This window comes from Podarcis pityusensis (assembly GCF_964106645.2).
Source record: "Podarcis pityusensis genome assembly, chromosome: 6".
In the NCBI taxonomy this organism is placed as follows: domain Eukaryota; kingdom Metazoa; phylum Chordata; class Lepidosauria; order Squamata; family Lacertidae; genus Podarcis; species Podarcis pityusensis.
The window spans coordinates 55045662-55069706 of NC_138030.1; the positions used below are offsets into that span (position 1 = coordinate 55045662).

Sequence of the window (24045 nt, forward strand, 5' to 3'; positions counted from 1 at the left end):
ATTTCAACATATTTAGCTATGTAGAAAGAGAAAAAATAAAATCTTTGTGCCTCCGTTATAAGGAGTTTCATGATTGTTTTGAACATTATGCCAATGTTTGTGCTCAGTCAAGAAAGAAAAGAAAAGACAAGACAAAGACTACAGATATATGCATCCTCCAAGCTGGACATTTAAACACTGTCAGTATCACAATAGCAACTTCATTTTCCTTTTATGTAATTTGCCCTCTCCTTCCCTCCCCCTTTTAAATTTTGATTCTCGTGTAGGGAAGCATGGAATAGAATTTATAGACCATTTATAGCATTTACAGCTTTCGGACAATGTTGATCTTCAACCCGACAAACCCTACCTAATACAAGCCCTGCATTACTTTATAGTAAGAGAAGTAACATTTCGACATGGAAAAGGGACAGACTGGGCAGGATTCATGAGGGGTAATGTCCACATCCATATGTATGCCTGGGATTTTCCTTATTCAGACCCAACTTCAGGTTTCATGGGAACCTGAGTGGAATATCATCAATGGGCTCCCTCCCTTTGACTTGACGGTTCAGTTGTAATACCATACTTCCAAAGTACTCTGCACCTCATTGGTTGGCCCTAACCAGTCTTGGTACAGATCAGTGCCTGATCTTGGTGGCCACCAGTTGTAATGCAGGCCATACTTTTTGATACTAGAATTATGTAGCTAGCTCTGGCAAAACTAAGCAGAGGCAAGCCTAAATAGTTTTGTTGTTAACAACAGTGGTAGTTGCAACAGGAAGTATAAATGCTGGACACAACATGGGCATGTTTTACATATGCCTACACAAAGTAACATCCCATTTTGGAGAAACACATTACTTTGGTAACAGAATCATGGTGAATGTGGAGGGAGAGGATGGGAGAGTCAAGGTGTTAGCAATAAAATCCATGCCAGAATGTTTTTCTTCTTGTTTACATTTTTCTTTTAATATCTTTGGAGGCAAATTCAAACTATGTGGCAATTTCTCCATGTCACAGTCATAATGCTTTATGTGAACCTGTATTTGCATATATTTCACAGTGAAGCTAAGCTCTGTTGTGTCCTTGACAGCAACAAAACAAATACATGTTGGGTACATCAGCTTAGATGATGAATGCTACTGTATTGCCATTATGGTCCAGGGATCAATAAGGAAATATTATGAGCGGCAAATGCATTTATTACTCACCACACTAAGTCCCAGAAGTTCTCTGCAGTAGTAGTCCATGCTCCTCTTCTGTAAATTATCAAGATAATGCTGAAGCCGTGTGTAAGTGTATGGGTAGCAGTAAGCGAACTGGTATATGTCATCCTCTCGATCGAAGCAGAAAGCAAATGACATAACGTAGTTCTTCCTGTGATCAGGGCAGCGATAATAATACACATTTTTGGGTGGCAGCCTTTGCCTAAAAGATAAAGACAAATGCCATAATCAAAATCACATTGGCTAAATTAAATGCAACAGTGAAGTTGTACATATATGGAGAATGGGGAGTCTCTCTTCCCTGACATAATGGCTCTATGGCTCTGACTGCAGAGGAATAAATCTGAATCAGGTTTCATATGTAGATAATCCACCTCCATTTTCCACATAATCATCCACCACCATCCAAGCTTAATGTAGAAGGAAGTTAAAACTCTGACAACTGAGATCTGGATCACTCTAGTTCTTTGAAAAACTTCACCTCTGCTTTACCATACGTCACAATCCTAGGTATGTCTACTCAGAAGACAGACCTATTAAGTTCAGTGGGGTCTTCAGTGGGGTACTAAGTCAAGTGGCTATAGGACTGCAGCCTTTCCTTCTATATTGCTGCTGTTCCTTCTTGTTTTTTGCATTTATTGTCAATATTATATGAAAAATCTTAATAGTTAGAATAAATAAAATAAAACCACATCATAAGGCAATGCAGGTGTCAGCTCTGGAAGTAAGAGGGGGAAAACACAGTAGATTTCTTATTTAATTTCAACGAGAGAACCTTGTTCTGTGCAGCATCTATGCACTAGCACAATAATTCAATATGATTATGTAGCAATCTTGGAAGGGTGAGTAAAAGACCCATTCCCTAGGCAGGCAGGCTGTGGGTACTGGCTGTACACCTTTATCTGCCTGGACAGACTCCACAAGGGTCTTGCAATTAAATACAACAAATTTTCCAATCCTATTTGGCAAAAGCATACTATCATCCCGCAGACAGTAGCTTATTCAATTAAGGAATATCATAAACAGGTCACATCTAATGCTTGTAGCAGAAGTCAGCTACCGTCAGGCAATGATGGCGAAGAAAACGTAATATGATTTACAGACATAGCAGTAGTAATGTGTCCTACGGTAATAGTTCTGAGAAATGAGACAACTGGAGAGGATCAGTTTTGGCCTTTCATTGCTAATATGAAACGGAGGACAGAAAGTTCTCATGATAGAGGAGTCTTTCTAATTAGCGGCTGTTAAGGAGTATGCAAAGAAAAACGGACATCTTCCTGGCAAAATACAATGAAGATTCAGTGATGCAGTTAATTAGAGATGACATAAAAATTATTTGTCCTTCGTATTGCTTTGGCTCTTAAACTCCAGTGAATAAAGGGGACCACTCTTGATTGTTGTTCTTTGTTTTATTTACATTGTGCTGACTAAAGATCCTGATGTTAACCAGCCACAAACTATTATTATTATTATTATTATTATTATTTGCAGACCGCAAAGACAAAAGGGCAGAGGGTTATAGTTTTCAATCTGATATAAATAGCAGTGAAGGTGGGGGAATAGGCAAAGGTAAAGGTAAATGACCCCTGGACGGTTAAGTCCAGTCAAAGGCAACTATGGGGTTGTGGCGCTCATCTTGCTTCAGCCGAGGGAGCCAGCATTTGTCTACAGACAGCTTTCTGGGTCGTGTGACTAAACCGCTTCTGGCGCAACAGGACACCGTGACGAGTGCCAGAGTGCACGGTAACGCCGTTTACCTTCCTGCCACAGCAGTACCTATTTATCTACTTGCAGTGGTGTGCTTTTGAATTGCTAGGTTGGCAGAAGCTGGGACAGAGCAACAGGAGTTCACCCTGCTGCACGAATTCGAACTGCTGACCTTCCAATCAACAAGCCCAAGAGGCTCAGTGGTTTAGAATACAACCAGCTAAGCAAATAGCTTCCTGAAACATCTTAACATATTTCTGTCATCCAACATTACTCTGGTATGCTATCAGTATCTCTCACTGTATATAAGATCAAACAGATTATACGGTTGTGAGCAAATAAAATGAAGCCCCAGATCTCAAAATGCAATGCAAGTTCAAACAGTGCATTGGCAAGTGCAGAACCTTTGTTTCTACGCTGGCAACAGGAGAAGCTGCATTCATTATAACGAAACAATTCATAATGCTAGGAAAAGCTACTTGAGATTTGTTTGCTACTAGTTCAGATGGCACACAGCACAGGTTGCTTCTATTTTATTTTATTTTTAATCTCTTAATCTAACATGCTTGTGTGTTTCTGCAGTCATGATGTTATTGCTCTCTTCCATTCTGGTCCAAAGAAGTCAAACATCTGGGCGTCAACAGATTTAACACAAAAATTTTATATATATGCTTGGATATTATAGTGAAACTTATAATTTAGGACAAGTCATAAGTCAATTTCACAACCCAGTGCCTTTCACTGGAGGAAAACCTACCCTTACTTGAGCGATAAAAACCCAAAGTCTCAGAAAAGGTTCAAACTCTTAATACAAAGCATGTCCCCCCTAAATATAATTGTAATGGGACTCATGGGGCTGTTAATCTATTCTTATCACTTTTAACACTTCGTCAGGGCTAATCTGTTCCCAAGTCAAAGGGAAAAGGAGACTGAGTGTTTCAATACCAAACAAAACATCTTTACATACAGGAGCCTAATCAGATTAGATTTTATCTGGGAATTAAAAAGGGAGGAAGGGAGAGAGACAGAGGAGCACAAGAGACAAGGTGCTAGATATGGCCAATCGGGGGTTTTGATAAGAAAAAGACATTGCTCTGTTCCTGCATTAACCTCTGTGTCCTAGACATACCATTGTTTAGTCTTTCCCTCTTTTTGTTCTATGCCTGCTGGAAAAGGACACCCACACACTGTAGCAGCAGCTGCTTCTATTAATTTAAAGCTATTACAAAAATTAAAATTAAACCCAATTACTTTGGCTGGTTTATAGCCGGAGAATGGCTGAGTCTGATTGTTCCCTCTGGTTATGGACAAAACAATATTACTACCTATAGGCAGCTGCCAGTAGAATACTAATGTGACCTAGGCCTGGCAGGAACAGATTCAGAATGTGAAATTTAGCTGCATTTCTAAATAGAGAGGGGGAAACATATATCTTATCACAGATCTGCAGAAATGCTCCACCCTTTCATGCTATAGGCCATGCAGTACGTGACAGCTAAAGTGAGGAAGCCATACTGGAGCATATTTCCAGTTACATATATCCTCCAAGAGCCTTAGTTAGGATGACAAATGTACATTGCTAACTAATACTTATGTGCACTGTCAAACTAACTAAACTTCTGAATGGCGATTTGATAAAAATATGTCCAAAGTCCATTCATAGCAACAGCCATCATCTCCCACTCCATTGGCTTCAGCATGATACTGAAACAACGTTTGGTATTCCTAACAAGTGTTGGCTGTTTGGATTTCAAAACACACATGCACAAACCAGTCGCACAAACTGATGGGAAAGCTTGTACACAAGTTCCTGATGGAGGACATTGAGGGGCAAGGTGTAAAATGTTTGGAAGCAGCAATTTCCTGTCTAGACAAGCAACGCTACTATCCCCTGAATAGATTTTAACCATAAGATGTACAGACACCTTTACATGCATTCCACTCATGCATGACCACATTTACGTGAGTGGTCACAAAATAAATAAATAAATTGGCCTTCCCTCACTTGGGACTGCTGCCTTGAAGTCACTCGAGGGATGGCAGCCTTCGATCAACATTGCTCTTGTTTCCTTCTAGAAATGGAAACATGACGCTGACCAACACTTTACCTAACACTGCCCAAAGAATTTAGGGTTAAGAAGGGGAACTGAACAGGGGGAAGGGTAACCACAAAAACATTTTGAAACCATTTTCCAAAGCAGTTTCAGATACTGTGATATAACTGCTTTTATTCTAGATGCCATTAATTAGAAACAATTCTGCATATATATCTCCTCTTTAACCACCTGATTGCAGTCCCCATAGCTTTTATACCTTTTAGAACATCTGGCTGTTTCTCTCTGCACAGAAGAAAAATAAAATGAAATATCATAACCTTCAGTGTTTTAGTTAAAAGTTAAGAAACCGGACTCCAGAGTACCAGGCAACACCCTACCCTTCCTTGAGATGCTGGGGACTGAACCTGGGACCCTATGCACCCAAAGCATATGCTGTACACAGATTTCTTGGTAACTGGAATAATGCAATGTACATTGTGTGCTAATTAGGAAAAGGGGGAAACACACACTGCAAAGACAGTGCTTCTTTACCTGCCAAGCTGACTTATAAACAACCTCTCAAAACACAATTCAGTCTCATAGAATTGTAGAATGATAGAGTTGGAAGGGATCCCAAGGGACATATAGTTGAACCCCTTGGAATGCTGGAATCTCAACTGCAAGATGATACATGACAGAAGGACATCCAGCCTCTGCTTATAGCTCTACCACCTCTCACAGGAGTCTGTTCCACTGTCGATCAGCTATTAGTGCCATAAAGTTTTTCCTGATGTTTAGTTGGAATCTCCTTTCTTGTAACTTGAAGCCATTGGTTCAGGTCCCAACCTCTAGAGCAGGAGAAAACAATCTTGCTCCATCCTCCATGCAACAGCCGTTTAGCTATCTGAAGGTGCCTATCATATCTCCTCTTAGTCTCCCCTTACTAAGCCCAATTCCTTCAACTGTTCTTCATAAGGCTTGGTTTCCAGACCCTTTATCACCTTCCTCTCCCACCTCTGCAGATGCTCCAGCTTGTCAATATCCTTCTTAAATTGTGGTGCCCAGAACTGGACACAGTATTCCAGGTGTGGTCTAACCACATTACCCCATACATGGCTGCTTGACCAGTTTCGTCTGCAGAACTAGCACAAGTGCCATACAACATCCATTCCACACTTGTAATGGATCAATCCTTCAGCGTGGCAGCATCTACACTTTGAAACTTACTGCTTTCACTGTACTGTTTCTGGCACCTGCTAAAAGCTCTTTTTGTTTGTTTGTTTGTTTGTTTGTTTGTTTAGGAATAATATGAATGTGTTATATGTACAGTGCAGGATCGGGCAAAACAAGCCACTTTTATGCTTCTGAAAACAAATTCACCCCCCACCCCAAGGCTCTACCTCTTCCTTGAGGAATAAAAGACATAAAGGGTAAAATCTCTGGCTTGGAGCCTAGCATTCCTCCAGTCTGAGAAATTCATTTGAGCATGTTTCCAGGTTGAGATGGAGACATGAGTCCCTACAATGGATGAATCCAGTTCTGTGAGGATTGCATGTAAGGGTAAGAGAAGATTCCTTCTCCTTTCCTCCTTTAGTCCTTTCACTTTATGTTATTCTTCAGTTCTCAGTCTAATTGACTAGAACTTATCATTATGGTATAGAATGTTTTGACTTTATTTTTTGCAGTCCATAGCAGCCTGGGAACAAGAAACCAGCCTCAATCTCGCACCCCAGTCTCTATGGTACATTGTCAGTAGACCACACGGTCAGCTTTAATAGCCTCTTAGCTTCAATTAGCCAACTAGACTTTTCCTCTATTTCCCATCTCCCTTTCCCATCTGTTCATCTATTCCCATTCCCCTCCTTTCTGCAGAAATAATTTTTAAAATCCATGTGAACTTCATTTAGGGTACTCTTGGGTGGCATATCTTGCACACAAGACTAACTTTAAAAACCTCCCAAGAATGCAAAAAACTACAGCAGTAATTTGGTGATGTCTGAATTTCAGATGCTGTTTTCACACACATCTGCATCCAAACTACAAACATAATGGGTTTTTGCTGTTGTTTGGTCACAACATAAGTTATTAATATGAAATTAAAGTAGCTGCAATACAAATATGATGTAGACAGAATATCAAACAGAATTTGTTGAGTCTTCTTTGGGTTTATAATAGTATTGCATATATTCGTTGATTTTTATTTTTATTGTGGAATGTGTGGTTCAAGTGGGCAAACATTTTCAGATGCATTTCAGAATAAACTAAACTACATAATCTCAATAGAAAACATTTACAATATGTTTCTCTGTGTTTAAGAGCTATGAATTCTCACCACTTTCTTTTCCCAAGAAATGATTTTCTGACAGCACATGCATATATTTTTTTTTAGATTCTCAGTAAGACATTGGACTCTGTAAACCCCCTACCATCTTGTAGCCCTTGCTGAACTGTATCCCTGCCACTCCCATGACTTCCATTGACCCCAGATGTTCTGCAGATGAACACGCTGACCAATACCTCTTTCTGGTGGTGCACAATTGGATGTATTCTATGATTATTTAATGCCATATATTCATTCATTGCTCATTTTATACTCATTCTAAGTCATCCCCTCATCAAGAATAGGTCAGATGAATCCATTATACAGGGACTGGGGAGAAAGCATATTTGGGGAAAGGAAGATTAACAATGTAATTTGGAACACATTTTAACAAGTGTCCAACATTCTGATATACCTTATTTCCATATGGAAACCTCAAATCACAGTTGTGAGAGGGGGAGAACTTGGGAAAGTATAAACAAGAGGTGAGGAGGTTGGCTTAGATTTCTGTGAACTCTTTCTCCTTGGAGAGTGTGCGTTTACAGGTTTCTCTCATCTGCTTTTTGTCTTTGTGAAAGAAGAGTTCACACTCAAATGCTTCTTGCATTTATTTAAGCATTTTCAAATCATTCCACTTTGTGCTAGCCTAACTTTCACATTCCCTTTAGTTAATTACTTGTAGTTCGTACTTGAGAGAGCAATATTAGTTACTCTGATCAACTCTGATTTATTAGTTACACTGATCTGAACACTGCTTTAAAACGGACCCCTTTTCCCTATTGATTTGAAATTTGGCAAGTATAATTCCTAGGAGGAACAAGAATGCCTGAAAAATTCATGCTGATTTGAAAAATTCATGCAGCAGTATAGACAGCAGAAATGCAGCTGGGTCTCCCATTGAAAGCAATGCAAAATGAAAGGATATACAGTGGTACCTCAGTTACATATGCTTCAGGTTACATACGCTTCAGGTTACAGACTCCGCTAACTCAGAAATAGTGCTTCAGGTTAAGAACTTTGCTTCAGGATGAGAACAGAAATCGTGCTCTGGCGGTGCGGCAGCAGCAGGAGGCCCATTAGCTAAAGTGGTGCTTCAGGTTAAGAACTGTTTCAGGTTAAGAACGGACCTCCGGAACGAATTAAGTACTTAACCCGAGGTACCACTGTACTGAAATGGGACAAAATGACAAAACTATAAGTGATGGGGGGTGTCTTTCAGACAGCTCTGATTCTTGGTCCCCCCCCCCCCCCCAGTTCCCTTCAACTAGAGCAGCTTTCATAGACTTGGGACTCTAGATCAGGGATGATGGGAGTTGTAGTCCAAAAAAACAGCTGGAGATCCAAATCTGTGAAACACTGATCTAGAGTAGAATATGGTTCACAAATAACCTGAGTGAACACTATCCTCTAGCAAAGGTAAAAAGTACCCCCGAGCAAACAAATGACCACAGTTTGTGTGTGTTTAGAATTCCAGTCTAAATTGTCCATAATGATAATTTTGCATTGCTCTTCAAACTGGTAGATGTGGTATTAACCGGATATGATGTTTATGACATTTGTATGCTGCCCTATAACCTGGTACCAAAAGATTGCAAAGATTTTAAACAAAATGGAGCAGAACAATCGTAACTGGATGAGGGAATATGAGAGTAGCAGAATCACCACTGTATTTAAAACCCTGCTAGCTCCTTCCAGTCAGGACAGAAGGTGTGGTGGTGGTTTTTTGTTGCTTCTTACTGCACCAGCAATAGGACTGACACAGCCGAGGGACCTGAGAATTGGGTCTCTTGGAGGATCAACAGAGCTCTGGATTCGTTGGTACAACTTAGGCCCATGCAGAGTTTGTCTGAGGCCCAGGGTAGATGTCTTGTTAGAATATAGTGTGAAATGCAAAACAACAACAACAAAAAACAACAACAGCCTGTCTCTGGTGGAGCCAGTTTAGCCCTCTGAGGCCTGGAGCAAGTGTATCCAGCTGCCCTCACCTGCCACACAGTACCACACCACTTCAGGGCTACTGCTGACAAAAGGACCACCAGTGATAGCTACCCACCTGATTGGGTGCAGCTTGGACCGCCATCACAGCATAGAACAACCTCTACCACCAACATATTCTCTGTCAGTGGAGGGTGACAAAGAGGTACTTACACTGCATAATAACCCCCCCCATCTCTGCCCATTAACATCAAGAGGTTGGTAATTTGTAAAACAAGAGCACAACAGTTTAGAAGGGAGATTTTCTTCTGTATTAACAGCTTCACAAAAGCAAAGATGTTGCATGAATATTTACTGATGCATCCTGTTTTACAGATTCACATTTCCCTCTAGCATGTAAAACAATCTCTCGCTCCATCAGATTCCCTTTCATACAGTGATAAAACATTGCAGAGGGAGACGGGGATGCAATTACCTGCCATTCTCTTAACTTACTCTCACTTTTCAATTTGGATGTTCCCATGGGCTTTTTAGTTAAACAAGAATTGCCCTGCATTGTACTTAACATACATTTTTTATTTGTCTCCCAGAGTTATGGTCAAATCTTACTCCCACTACAATTAACAGTTCTCTGTTACTAGCAAAGGACCTTGATTAGAAAGAGCATTTACATGAGAAACTTGTTATTTGTTAATGTTTAAACATTGCTCTATATATTCAGGCCTCAAATGGCAAATACTTAGAAGTTAGCATGCTCACTCAGTGTCTTCATATATTTACTTTGCTGTAGGGCTTGTGGCTGGTTCTACCTGCAGCTGGAGAGGCCCACTGCACCCAGCCAGTCGTCTTAGAACTGGATAGCTAAGGAGCAGGGCTACCAAGATGAAAATTACTCCTCTGCAGCCTGTGCCTAGGGTTTTAATATGGGCAAAGCTCCACGCAGGAGTAAGCAGGAGCAGTATTATTTACATAGTTCTTAGAACCCTTTAAGTAGTCTCAATGAACTGTGAGTACTAACTAGGACAGAATACTATCATCAATCTTTATTACGGTCCAGAGACCCAACAATACTATAGGCACTGGTTGCCAGCCATGCCAGCGCTACTGTAGAACTGGAAGCAGTTCATAAAAGAGCAAGCAAAATTATAAAGCAAGGTGGAGCAACACCCTTATAACATTGCAACAATGGCAGGGGGCATTAGTTTAGGGGGGGAAGTGTGTAAGAGAAGGCATACGAGATGTATAAAATTATTCATGTTGTTGAGAAAGTTAACAGAGGAAAGTTTCACCCTCTCTTGTAACACTAGAACTCAGGAATATCCAATAAAGTTGACTGCTGGAAGATTCAGAACTGACAAAAAGTACTTCTTTCACACAGTGTACAATTAAACTATGGAGTTAGCGCCACAAGAAGTAGTGAAGACCACCAACTTGGATGCCTTTAAAAGAGGATTAGGCAAATTCATGGGGGATACGGCTATCATGGACTACTAGCCATGATGACTATGTTCTGCCTCCACTGCCATAGGCAGTGAATAACACTTGCTAAGAATCACAAGTGGCAGCATGCTCTTGTACTCAGGTCTTACTCAGGCTTTCCTATACAGATCTGGTTGGCCACTGTGAAAACAGGATGCTGGACTAAATAGACCACTGGCATAATCCTGCAGGCTCTTCTTAAATTCTTAACTGAGAGCCTCATTCCAGATCTCAGATGATCTCTCCCAATGGCTTTATATAGATGTTTAAAAGTATGAGGAATACAAAAAAAAAAGTATGAGGAATACAATGGAACCTTGCAATACCCCACAGCATAAATGCCCAGGGTTACCCAGCAGGAAGAGTCAGTTTAGTGCCCCCTATAAGCAGTTCGATTGTCAACTACAATGCAGTATTCCTACATGCTTTATGCCAAATTCCATGGAACCTGGAAACAACAAGATTGTGACCTCTTTCAACTCAGCACTGCATTTGTTGCCCTTGTCGTTCCTTGGCAACCTGATGGTTGGACGTGGATGACTGTGGGAGGTAGAAGCTGGGGAACCACCAAGGGAAGAAGGCTCAGAGCCCAGGCAGTGGTGGTGGGAAAATGATGAGTGGTCAGAGGGAGAAGGGGAAGAGGAGGTGTCAGAAGCTGAAGAGGTAACAGGGTTTAGCAAGCTGAGATGGTCTATGGCAGACATAAGTCCAGAATAAGAGGCAGAAGCTGAAGTAGGTGATTGGGGGAGGAAGGCCAAGAGGCAGAGATGGTGAAGAGTCATGGGTGTCTCCCCCTCCTGCTGCAACAAGCTCCCCTTCCCCTCCCATTACCCAGAAACAAGCAGAGCAGCAATAGGCTGCATGCAGGTGAAGTCTCTCTCCAACTGCGTAGGGGAAGCCCTGGAGAGGAGGGGACTTAGATGCCTATGGGGAGGTGGAGACTTTCAATCTCAGCAACTGATTTCATGGAGCAGGACCTGCTGTGCTCATTAGGCCTGACAGTCAAGACTGTGGAGACTGTGTTTTTGCAAATAGTTAACTCCCACTCTGAACTGTGTGATTGCTGACCAGCATGCTCTGTGACACCTGATGTGAGCTTTTCCCATTCCACTGGTTGCCCAGGGGTTGAGGGCAGGAAAGGGGATGGCCTCTTCTGCAAGTCAAAAGGCATGCAGAGGTTCTTCCACCATGTCTCAGTATATGGATTTGTGCTAAGTCTATGCTGTGCAAAGTATTCTGCTAGCTCTTGTGCAGCGCTTTGCAAAACCTCAGCAGAATTTCTTCTGCTGGCCTATCTTTGGATCCTCAGAAAATGGAACGAAATCAGTCTCACTCAGAAGCTGACATTCTATGGGTTGAAAACGAGCATTTCAAGGACCATATGCATCCTGCTGGCCCGTTTCCGAACTGTACCAATACAGCAATTCTATGAGTAGTAAAGAGAGCATTTCAATATTGTTCTGTGGGATTGTGGGAAAGATCCATAGCTGTTTTTGTTTAACCAAATAAAGAGGCAGATGTAATCAAGGAAAAGCAGCATATGGGAGAAAACTTATAAGCAAATTGTCTTAAAATGTTGCAACACTACCATGCATCTCATCAAGAACTAAAGGACATTTGTCAATACACTTACATAAAATGTTTGAGAAAGTACCTGATGTATAATTCATGCAGCTATCAAGTTAAATATACAAATGTCTAAAATGTGGGCTGTAATATATGTATGTGAAAGCTTCCAACACCATACAAAGTTCCATATTTGTTGCTGTTGTGGGCTACACTGTGTATATCAAATGTTCTCTCAGTCTTGTATTGTGACAAGATTTTGTTGAAATATTTTCTGTGCTAACTACCAAGATGGAATTTCAATGATGGCTACACAGGTTTATAATGCAGTACTCTAGTTGCTTTCTTTGCTGTCCCATGTTGGCATCCGCCTCTTTGGAGAGACAAGGGAAGAGTGTGCCATCAGGGCTAAAGTCAAACTGTTGGAGAGTTACAGCACCCGCTGTGGCTGTGGAGACCAATATGGGAGAGACATGTTTTGTTGCAATTGGGGCAGATGAAGGCATCCTGTTTTGATGCTATAGGTGCATCATGGTGTTTCTTCTCTCTGCGCTCCTCCCAGCAGTCAATTCTCCTCTGGTCACTGCTGTGGATACACAACCTGACTGTCTCCAGGTGAGGATTCCCACGCAGAAGGGTTGATGTTTCCAGCCTTCATGTTATGTTTGCAGACATTTTTAGAAAGCAGAGTTGGTCTGCCAATAGGCCCAGTACCTAAATCCAGCTCCCTGTAAAGAACATCATTGGTAATCCTGAATTTGATGGAACTGGCAGGATGGAAGCCCCTTCTGCGGGTTTCAGGTAAAACCATCAACAAAAGATTTTATCTGAAAAGAAAAAGGCCTTCATCTGACACTGAAAAGACAAGTATTTACCACCAGTGGTGTAGGAATAGAGGTGTGGTGGGTGCGGATCGCCCCGGGTGTTATCACTGAGGGGGGTGACAAAATGCAAAAATATGTGTTTTAATGGTAAAAAAAAAATGGGCTCATGACACTTTTTTAAAAAAATAACGCCGCACCCACTGTACCCCCCCTTCCTACATCACTGGTAGCTAGGTGAGGCAGCAGGCACCACACCTGCAGCGTGCCTGAGCCACGCGTCTCTCCTGAGGGGAGGTAGCAGGCGGGCTGCCTGCAAGCTCTGTGCTGAAATATACTCGGAGTCAGCTGCTTTTTCAAGCAGCGTGGGGCTTGCATCTGCCCACCGCCTCAGCCACCCTATATCTGAGGGGGAGGCTGCGGAGAGGCTCCACACAGCGCACCCTGCGTTGGTTCGCCCCGCCCCCATGGGCAGCTTGCCCCACCCCCATGGGTAGTTTGCCCTACCCCTGGCTGCAGGACGCGCACACACTGGGCACCCGAGTGGCTAGCTACAACGCTGGTTACTACACAAGTCATCTATAGTGGTACTACTCAAAACCAGGGTGCCACCACAGAAAGGGCACTCATATGGGCAGTGTGGATTTAGAAAGGAAGCCCTGTGATGTGTCAATTTCCCTCATGAATATTAAGAATTATTTTAGACATGTAAAGAAAAATTAAAAGTTGAGGAATTTATTTTGATTTTGGAGCAATATGCTACCCAACATTTTCTGCTGTGCTATATGACCTTTCTGCCTAGCTACTGTTTTGCTATTGATTTTAATTACTCGGTTTAATTTACTGCATGCCAACACAAAGCTGTTTACTCCTACTTGCCAAAATGTTGCCTTAGTCTCCCAGAGGAAGGTAAAATGAGTAAAACGTATATGTTCCACTGTTACATGCTATTCATTATAAAGAATTTAATAGATTCACTTCCCATAAATGTCACCACTCTAGAATGTAACAGCCAAATACACTAAACACACACAGAAAGAGAGAGAGAACACACACATTATACCAGCAAGGAATTTAAAACAAAAAACCTTATATTATGAAAGGCTATGACTTGAAACAGCTTACATTTTCAGTTTTAATATTCATCTCCTAATGCGTAGGGGAGACAGGCCATATGTTCCCCTTCTCCATAAAACGTATGGACAGAAAGAGTGTGAAAGTTAGCTGTCTCTTAGATATTAAGCTACTATGCTAAATAAATAAATAAATAAATAAATTGTTTTCTCTGGTAAAGACCACAATTTAACAGTGTTAGGTGTGGTTTTAACACACATTTGCTGTTACACCTGTTATCACCCTCAGTTCCAGACCATGAGTGCTGTAGCAGAAACAGTATGGAGGGACAATGAAGTTCAAAAGGTTGATTTAATTGCCAAATACACAGAAGGTCATGACCTTCAAAATCTACCTTTATTCACAACAGTTGGGGATTTATGCTTCCTTGAGCTTCAAACATGACACTCAGCATAGGCAGCTTGGCCTTTATTGCAATCATACCTTATTTCAAAAATAGAACACAGTTATTCATTTCTGAGTCAGGTACAGAAATTTGTGATTTAATATCTTTGCACAACATACATTTATCCCACCCCCCACCGTTCTATCTCATCAGCTGACTTGATTTCCAAATGTTGTATTTTCCTAGTGCTTTTATTATGTTCCAAATAACTCAGCAGTTGCTCTTTACTTTTCACTTCAGCCGAAGTCAACAACCACTCACTAAAATAATTAATATCATCTAAAATATGCAACCTGAATTTAATGAGACCTCTTGCCCCAACCAGGCCTTATCATATTTGAAGCAACTTAATAAACGTAAAAGCAAATTAGGATTAAACTCCAAGTGGAATACTAGGAGTGCTCTTGTTCAAGATTCTACTCAGCCAGGAAAATAAATGTTATAGTGCTATTTGGATCAGGGGGGTGGGGCAGGAAGGGGGGCAAAAGGAGGAAGGGCAGTTTTCAGTTGACATTCCAGTGTGTCAATAAGTTATGGAGGATTGCTATGACAGATATTTAAAAGAGGAGGAGGAGTTTGTGTTTGTGCGCATTACAGTAGCACCAGTGTGAGTGGAGGGGGGAGGAGGAAGAGGGGGAAGAAGGAACCTGCAAAGAGGGAGGTGTAAAGGGGGTGGCAGAGAGAAAAAGGGAGGGGGAAAGTGGGTGGCAGAGAAGGAAAGTTGCAGAAAGAAAGGGTGGCAAAAAAGAACAACAAAAACCCCAGACTTGATCCCTTTGTCTGCATCACAGTAGATAAATTTCAGAGTTTCCCCTCCCCCAAATAAGGACCTGCCCCCGCTGGCATCATGCCGATCCAAGTTTTCCCTCCCTGAGCTCCTGCCTGGAGGACAGTAAAGATGCTGCTTGGCCTTGGAAGGGTTCAGAGAGAAGGGGAAGGAGGGAGATATCTGATCTGCCTTCCTGTCCTGCCCTCTATCCTCTATCTCATGGGTAGGCAAACTAAGGCCCATGGGCCAGATCCGGCCCAATCGCCTTCTAAATCTGGCTTGTGGACGGTCTAGGACTCAGCATGTTTTTACATGAGTAGAATGTGTCCTTTTATTTAAAATGCATCTCTGGGTTATTTATGGGGCCTGCCGGGTGTATGCTTTTATTTAAAATGCATCTCTGGGCTATTTGTGGGGCATATGAATTCGTTCATTTTTTTTCTCTTCAAAATATAGTCTGGCCCCCCACAAGGTCTGAGGGACAGTAGACCAGCCCCCTGCTGAAAATGTTTCCTGACCCCTGCTCTATCTCAAGGGGGAGGGAGGGAGATGAGGGAAAGGAGGGGGAGAAATGCCCAGCTAGGAAATGGCAGGGAAGGAGACAGGGGTCCTGAGCCAGGAGCAAGCCAGAGTAACACGCTCCACTTCCCCATTGGACCCCAAAGTTAGGCTCCCACCCCTACCCTGATCCACACAAGAGAGTTGCCCAATTGTTGTTTTTATTCTTAATGTGCTGTTGTTGCTTTTCGTTCTTTACATGGTTTGTGGTTGGCATGGGGGGTAGAGCAACCCAGTGGAGTAAGCCTTTTCAAGAATAAAAGTACAATTAAGGGGAAAGCTGCACCTGTTGACTAGCATTGGACACAACCCTGGGTAGTCATTGTATCCCATGTCACATCTTCAGGGAGGGCTGGGAAAGACAGCCCTGCCTAAGACCCTGGATAACATCAGTCAATCAGTGCAGGCACTACTCAGCTACGCAGACCAGTGGTCTGACTCAGCATTCAGAACAGTTTTCTGTTCCTTTAAAGCTTATTTTTCCTTTAAGGTGGTTCACTGATAGATGCAAAATAGATATTTTACCATTCTGTGTCTATTGTTGCATTCACATACACTGTTTTCCTTTTACACACAATAAATAACAAGTAAATAGCACTTTCTTGCCTTGTTTCATATCATCTTAATTTATATGCTCAGAGTGGCTGTTAAGATTTGTTTTACAAAGTGAGTCCCAAGACTATTTGTCTTTGATGTATTGACTGAGATCTGCTTCAGTCAAACTTTTTTTCAAAAACAAATTCTTATCTTTATAAGGACATAACTATAGGCATACTTAAATAACGTTTTCTTCTACTGTTTTATTTATAGTTGCCACTTGTATCTTTAAATATGTAATAACTACAGCACTGCTTCAAAATAACCTTGAAGAATATCATTGCCAGAGAAAGGTAGAAAGAAATGAGAAAGGTTAAAAAGAAAAACAGGGGGGAAACCCAGTCACCCTAAGTTACTTTTCTCTGTGGCATTATCATATGTTTGCTAATGGCAGCCTGCTATCCAGTTTCAAAAGGGGGAAAAAAAGAAAACACTGTTTAATTAGAGTGCAGTTGCTGCTTTATTGTAGCATTACTGTGAAGTGTGCTGAGATGCCTTCCCATAGGCAGGTGCAGGTGGCTGTACAGCTCATTTAGCCTGGGTGAGTAATGTCAGTTCAGGAAAAGAGAGAGGCTTCTGTCTTCAAACTTTCAATCTGCCTCCATTATCTGTGATCAAGGTGGAACCACAGGGGAGTGGAATTACTGGCAGGTCTAGGACAAGTGAAGAGGCAGTGAATCTATAAGACATATTAATCATCTTTCCTTCTCTTCTCTGGCGCCAGCCTGTGCCTCCGACTCCCCGGCGCCAGGCAAATGGATTTGCTGTCCCCACAGGTACAAGCTAGTGCCTTTCAGGGGCAAGTCATCAGAATAATAATTACTGACACTGCTGAGATCAGCCCTAACCAATCCAGAAGGGAACAGAAAAAATATTATGGGACGGATGGATTTCCTGAACTCCTGTGTTAGTATATATAGAAGCAGGCTTTTAATGTATTACAATAACATTAAGAATTTCTTTTAAAATTGCATCGCCCTAAATATGTGCCATGGAACAATTTTCATAGTATGATTTGCATGCCATTAATATTTAAGATCTTGATGGTTTTTCATATATATTACTGCATCGTTTTACCTTAACTGCCACCACCCAGTTGATATTAATGGCATGATTTCGGCACTCATGATTGAAGGCTGCAGATCTATACAAACTTACCTGGAAGTTAAGTGCCACTGAACATAATGCAGCTTATTTCTGAGTAGAAATATGGCATATTGACTTGTACCTTAACAAGAACTTTGGGTAGTAACTCCACAGAATGAATGCAGTCCAATCCTACACATGTTCACTTGGAAGCAAGTCCACAAATTATAACCAAACTTACTTTCAAGTAAGTGTGCATTGAATTTAATCTGTGAAAGACTTTCCTTTAAATTAAATTCTGAGGTAGTATTATTTATGCATGTACAGTGTGTAGATTTTGCCCCATCCTATACTCAAAAGCTAAAGGCCAAGAGCAATACTGTATTTTTAGAAGTTCTTTATCATGTAAATAATATATATAAAATTTGTGGTGATGATACACTGAATGACATACTTCTAATTCCTGAACACACATTTTCACAATGACTTGCATATAGCATACAGGTATTTAAAGTAAATGAAAAATAAACAACAAATTAGAGATACTATTGAATATGTATTCTATAGGATAGAAGAAGAAGAAGAGTTTGGATTTGATATCCCGCTTTATCACTACCCGAAGGAGTCTCAAAGTGGCTAACATTCTCCTTTCCCTTCCTCCCCCACAACAAACACTCTGTGAGGTGAGTGGGGCTGAGAGACTTCAAAGAAGTGTGACTAGCCCAAGCACCCAGCAGCTGCATGTGGAGGAGCGGAGACGCGAACCCGGTTCCCCAGATTACGAGTCTACCACTCTTAACCATTACACCACACTGGATATTAAACTTGAGGGTGGAATTCAGTGTAGCACTCTTCCATCCATTCTGTTTACACATAAATTCCAGCTTGTCAGATGGAATGATACCCCTTCTTATTCCTCTATGCACTGCTAATGTCAGGGACTGGGCAGAGGAGTAATGGTGGAGACAGTGCCTCCCCAGCCTGACCCTTCTATAGAAGAAGAAGACAGTTTGGAATCACAATAGGAGTTTGAGGGAGGTCACAGCTCAGGGGCAGATGAGGGGGAAAGCTGGGAAATAATGAGAGAGGAGGAAGAAAAAGCACCAGAGGGACACAGTGTCTTTAGAAAGCATTCCAGACCCCCCTCTCCCAGAACCCGGCAAGCATTGAAAGTAGGAGAGCAGACAGCTCAGATGCAGAAGGCACTGCTCAGCACCTGTAGTGATGACACATGAAGAGGAGAGAGGGAGGGGGTGGAGACTCACTCAGAGCAACGCCATTATTCAGAAGGGCCACATTCCCAAGCCTCTTTCTGTGAATATTGAATAAAAGTCGATGGTAAGGACTTTTCCCTTGTCCATTCCTGGCAACCTGAGGTGGGGGTTGGTTCCTCTGCTGCCTGACAGCTCTTAAGGTTCTCCTGACAGCTCCACCCCCAGCCAGTTGGTGGGGCAGGACATGCAAGGGAAGAAGAAGGGTAAAAGGTCTGCTGCATTAGAGTCACTACCCATCTACTCCAGCATCCTGCACTCATAGTGGCCAAATAGAGGCCTACAGAAGCCTGAGCACAACAGCACTTTCCTAGCCTGCAATTTCCGGCAACTGGTTTTCAGAAGCACACTGCCTCTGACGGTGGAGGTAGAACGCAGATCTGTAAATCTGTAGCCTTATTTTCCATAATTTGGCTAATCCTCTTTTAAAGCTATCTAAGTAAAGCCCTGTTGCACAAATCGAAGACCTTTCTCAGGTCTTTCACTGTTTCACCCGAAATCTTTTACTATTCAAAATGCAGGTTAAAATATACATAGCTAATCATTATAACATAAGAGGAAAAGCCACTCCTAATACATTTCCCCCTTCAAACAAAATCATTTGCATTTGCAGCATATAAATCAATGTTAAATATTTCAAGTGTCAATGATTATTCTCAATTTCTAAACTATCAAATGTATTCATGATCAATATTTCATTAATATAATGAAAGCCATCAAAATTGCAAGCATAAATGAGTGGATTAAGATGCATTAATTGATAATCAGTTGATCTCAACATTAATCTTAATGGCAAGATTTTGTATCATAAAAGCATCTCACACACTGACTTCAGCTTTGAATTCCAAGATAAGCACTTTTAATTTATGTATATACCCTTTGTGGTAAAATTCCAAAGGAAACAAATTATGTAGATTTGTGCAGTACCATATGTACTCATCATTTTTAAAACAGCACTTTTAAGTCTTACCTGCTCATATTTTTTTTTTTTTTATATATAATATTTATTGGAGTTTACAATAAAAATAAATGTAACAGACATTGTAACAAATATCTTAACAAACTTTCACATTTATTTTTTTTTGACTTCCTCGCATCTCCCGCTCCCACTTTCAGCGTTATAACTTTTTACCAGCAATTTGTTAACTTATTTGCATTCTTATATCCCTTCTATATATTCATAATCTTATAATTCTCAAAAAGAGTTATATTTTCTCAATCTCACTTATTTTCTTAAGACATCTAAGTTAGTGGTGCTCAATTTATTTATGATCTAGCATCCTGCTTAGCATTCACTCAAATTGCAATGTTTTTGTAAATAGTTCTTAAATTTCTTCCAATCCTCCTCCATCCTCTCTTCTCCCAGGTCACGAATTCTGCCAGTCATCTCAGCTAGTTCCATGTAGTCTATCAGTTGCATCTGCCATTCTTCCAGTGTGGGTAGATCTTGAGTTTTCCAGTACTTTGCAAGAAGTATCCTTGCCGCTGTTGTTGCATACATGAAAAATGTCCAATCCTTCTTTACCACCCCTTGGCCGACAATACCCAAAAGAAAGGCCTCTGGTTTCTTAGTGAAGGTATACTTAAATACCTTTTTCAGTTCATTATAAATCATTTCCCAGAACGCCTTCACTTTAGGGCAAGTCCACCAGAGATGGAAGAATGTTCCTTCGGTCTCTTTACATTTCCAACACTTATTATCAGACAGGTGGTAAATTTTTGCAAGTTTGACTGGGGTCATGTACCATCTATATATCATTTTCATTACATTTTCTTTCAAAGCATTACATGCAGTAAATTTCAATCCAGTATTCCACAACCTTTCCCAGTCCTCAAACATAATATTATACCCAATGTCCTGTGCCCACCTTATCATAGCCGATTTGACCATTTCATCTTGTGTATTCCATTTTAACAGCAAGTTATACATCCTTGAAAGTACCTTAGTCTTTGGTTCTAACAATTCTGTTTCTAGTTTCGATTTCTCCACCTGGAACCCTAGTTTCTTATCATTTTTAAAAACTTCTTTAATCTGAGCGTAGTGTAACCAGTCTCGCACTTTATCCTTCATTTTCTCCAAACTCTGCAATTTCCAATTGTCCCCATCTTTTTCTAATATTTCCCAATATTTAGGCCATTTGGCCTCCATATTGGGTCTTTTTCGGGCCTTAGCTTCCAAAGGTGAAAGCCACCTTGGAGTTTTATTTTCCAACAAGTCTTTATATTTTGTCCAGACATTAAACAGTGATTTTCTGACAATATGGTTCTTAAAGGCCTTATTTGCTTTAACCTTGTCATACCATAAGTATGCATGCCATCCAAAAGCATTGTTAAACCCTTCCAAATCCAACACGTCAGTGTCTTCAAGAAGTAGCCAATCTTTTAGCCAGCAGAACGCTGCGGCCTCATAATACAACTTTAAATCTGGCAGGGCAAAGCCCCCTCTATCTTTCGCATCGGTTAATATCTTAAACTTAATTCTGGGCTTTTTGCCCTGCCAGACAAACTTAGAAATATCTCTTTGCCACTTCTGAAAGCACTCCGTCCTGTCCAAAACCTGAAGTGTTTGAAACAAAAACAACATCTTTGGCAATACATTCATCTTAATAGCAGCAATTCGGCCTAACAAAGAAAGTTTCAATTTTGACCAACTATCTAAGTCTCTCTTAATTTCTGCCCAGCATTTTTCATAGTTATCCTTAAATAGACTTAGGTTTTTTGATGTTATGTTTACCCCTAGGTATTTTACTTTTTTAACCACATTAAGTTCTGTCTCTTTCTGAAACCGTTCTGACTCTGTATCTGTTAAGTTTTTCCCCAAAACTTTAGTTTTCTGTTTATTCAATTTAAATCCAGCCACCCGACCAAAATCATTAATCAGTTGTAATACTCTTTTCGTACTAGACTCTGGCTCCTGCAAGGTCAAAACCAGGTCATCTGCAAAAGCTTTTAATTTGTATTGTTTCTGTCCGACCTGAATTCCTTCCACCAACCGGTCCCCTCTGATCATATTCAATAGCACTTCCAGAACCGAGATAAATAACAAAGGGGACTTACCTGCTCATATTATAGACAATGTCAAATCTAGGAGATGCCTCTTTATAACAACGGGGCAGGAGGAACTACCATTCTAATCATTGTTTTTCTCTGCAACCTGCCGCAGCAACTGCCAGTCATTTCAGCCAATCAAAAACTTCCATTGATTTATCCCCCCCACACACACTCTGAACAGTTTATCAGTGACTTGATTCGTGCAGAACTGACCAGTATACAAGGATGCTTTATCAGTTTTCTTCAAAGCAATGATATATTCTGTCTCAAGCATGCCATTTTATTTAGAAACTAGTTATGTTTGGCTATGCAGAAGCAGTGTTAGCATTAACCAGTGCAGGGGGACAAGAAGGCTGGACCATCTCAGGAGAAGATCCGAGTCATGTAACTCATGGTAATGTATTAAATGTATTTTGTATTGCCTCCCAAGAGCAATGGAGCAGTCCTGTGTCCATAGCACTGCTATAACATCACCCCAGTAAAATACTGTAATAAGGGAATAGAGAGGCAGCAAGGGCTATGAAATGGCAAATGAGGCAAAATTGCATGGATGCCTCACATGGGAGTGACTGCTTGCTTTTGAATATCAAGTCTGTCCTTGCACTGAAGCAGTAACATGACAGCTGGGGTCTGGATAACCTGTTTCAATTTGACACCATGTATAAATAATGCAGATGCTTTAGGGGTGCTGATGCTGTGAACCCCTCCATTGTAGGCTTGGGTTGTATATGTGTGTAAATAAACCATAGATCCTAAAGACACCACAGTCTCCACTGTGCCTCATTTCCAAAAGGAAACACAAACGCTGGGTAAGCACCTGGAACCCCTGGAATCTTGCAACGCTTAGAGATTAGGATAACGTGCAACAATATTTCAGGGCAAAAAGGGGTATTTCTTACTAGCTTTTCCAAATGCCAGATGTTGTCAATTAACTTTAAGTCGTGTCCAAGAAATCCTTCTTGTTATATTCTGTAGTATTATGTGGAAAGTGTCACCTCTGGAACAGAGGAACAAGCTGTTTTTCATTATCATTCAATTGTCCCAATCAATCTGAGAATTAAAAGCAAAAGCCCCTTGCCGCATCATACGAGCTACTTGCTGTTACTTCGAACAGCTGCAAAAAAAGAAAAGCAACTCTTTTTTTTACTTAAAGACAATGCCAAGAAACAAATCACATACTTTAGAGATAAATTAAACATACACTTATGGTAGGTATGGGAAGACATCTGAACTAACAAGTAGTTTAATGAAATTAGCTTCTGCTGTATGTTGATGTGCTATTTGCAAAAGCGGTATTCACAGAGGCTTTTTTTAAAAAACTGCTATTAGTATCTTACTCATTTAAATACGGGGAATGTAGTTCATTAAAAACTGGCTTGGCAAATGCCCACATTAAAGAACTGCATGTGTAAGCAGTACAAGAGCTTGCAGAGGACAGATTATGGCACGGGCGTAAATAAATACAGATGGCCAGAATAATTCATTCTGTTCATAAGATTCAGGCTGCAGAAAGTTAGTACAGGCAGCCTAAATGAACCAGTGATAGGCCAACAGGGAGAATTGTTGAATTAATTAACCATTCATAAACCGCTAACTGTAGGGATATTGGGTGGCATTCAACTAAGCTTTACTCAGAGTAGATCTGTTGAAATGAATGAACATGACTAAGTTAGGTCCGTTAACTTCAATGGGTCTGCTCTGATTAAAACTTAGTTGAATACCATGTACTATCTGCAATTTGATTAGGAGGCTATTTTCTCATAGTAGTTTCCATGATAGGGCTATAAAGAGTGTATGCAAAATCAGATGATTCTCAGACAGAGGGAGAGATATTAAAAAAACAGAGGTTGATTTAGGGGTGCATGACTGGTTTGGCTGCACTGGGAGCAGAGCCTTGGGGGTGCCACAAGTATGGTGTAGAATGGAAGGCAAGAGACAGGGGGCACTGAATTTTGGCATCGCACCGGGTGCCACTGAAATTTGAGACTCCAAGGTACACCATTGATAAAAATAAAGATTGACAAATGAGACTTGCAACAAAATATGGCAGTGTTCTGGTGAGTTCCGGCTGGGAAAAAAAAGTCCTCTCTAGAGCTCTTAAAACAACAACAACAACAACAAC

General features: G+C 41.0%; 1 protein-coding gene across 1 annotated transcript in view; it reads right to left on the reverse strand.

Moving 5' to 3' along the window:
- The window catches only part of BEND5 (BEN domain containing 5), a 728817-nt gene that overhangs the window by 475019 nt on the left and 229753 nt on the right, over positions 1 to 24045 (reverse strand). Inside the window, exon 5 of the mRNA XM_081009445.1 lies at positions 1194 to 1410. Within this exon, the coding sequence (XP_080865571.1) occupies positions 1194 to 1410 (217 nt within the window). The remainder of the gene's footprint in view (positions 1 to 1193; positions 1411 to 24045) is intronic.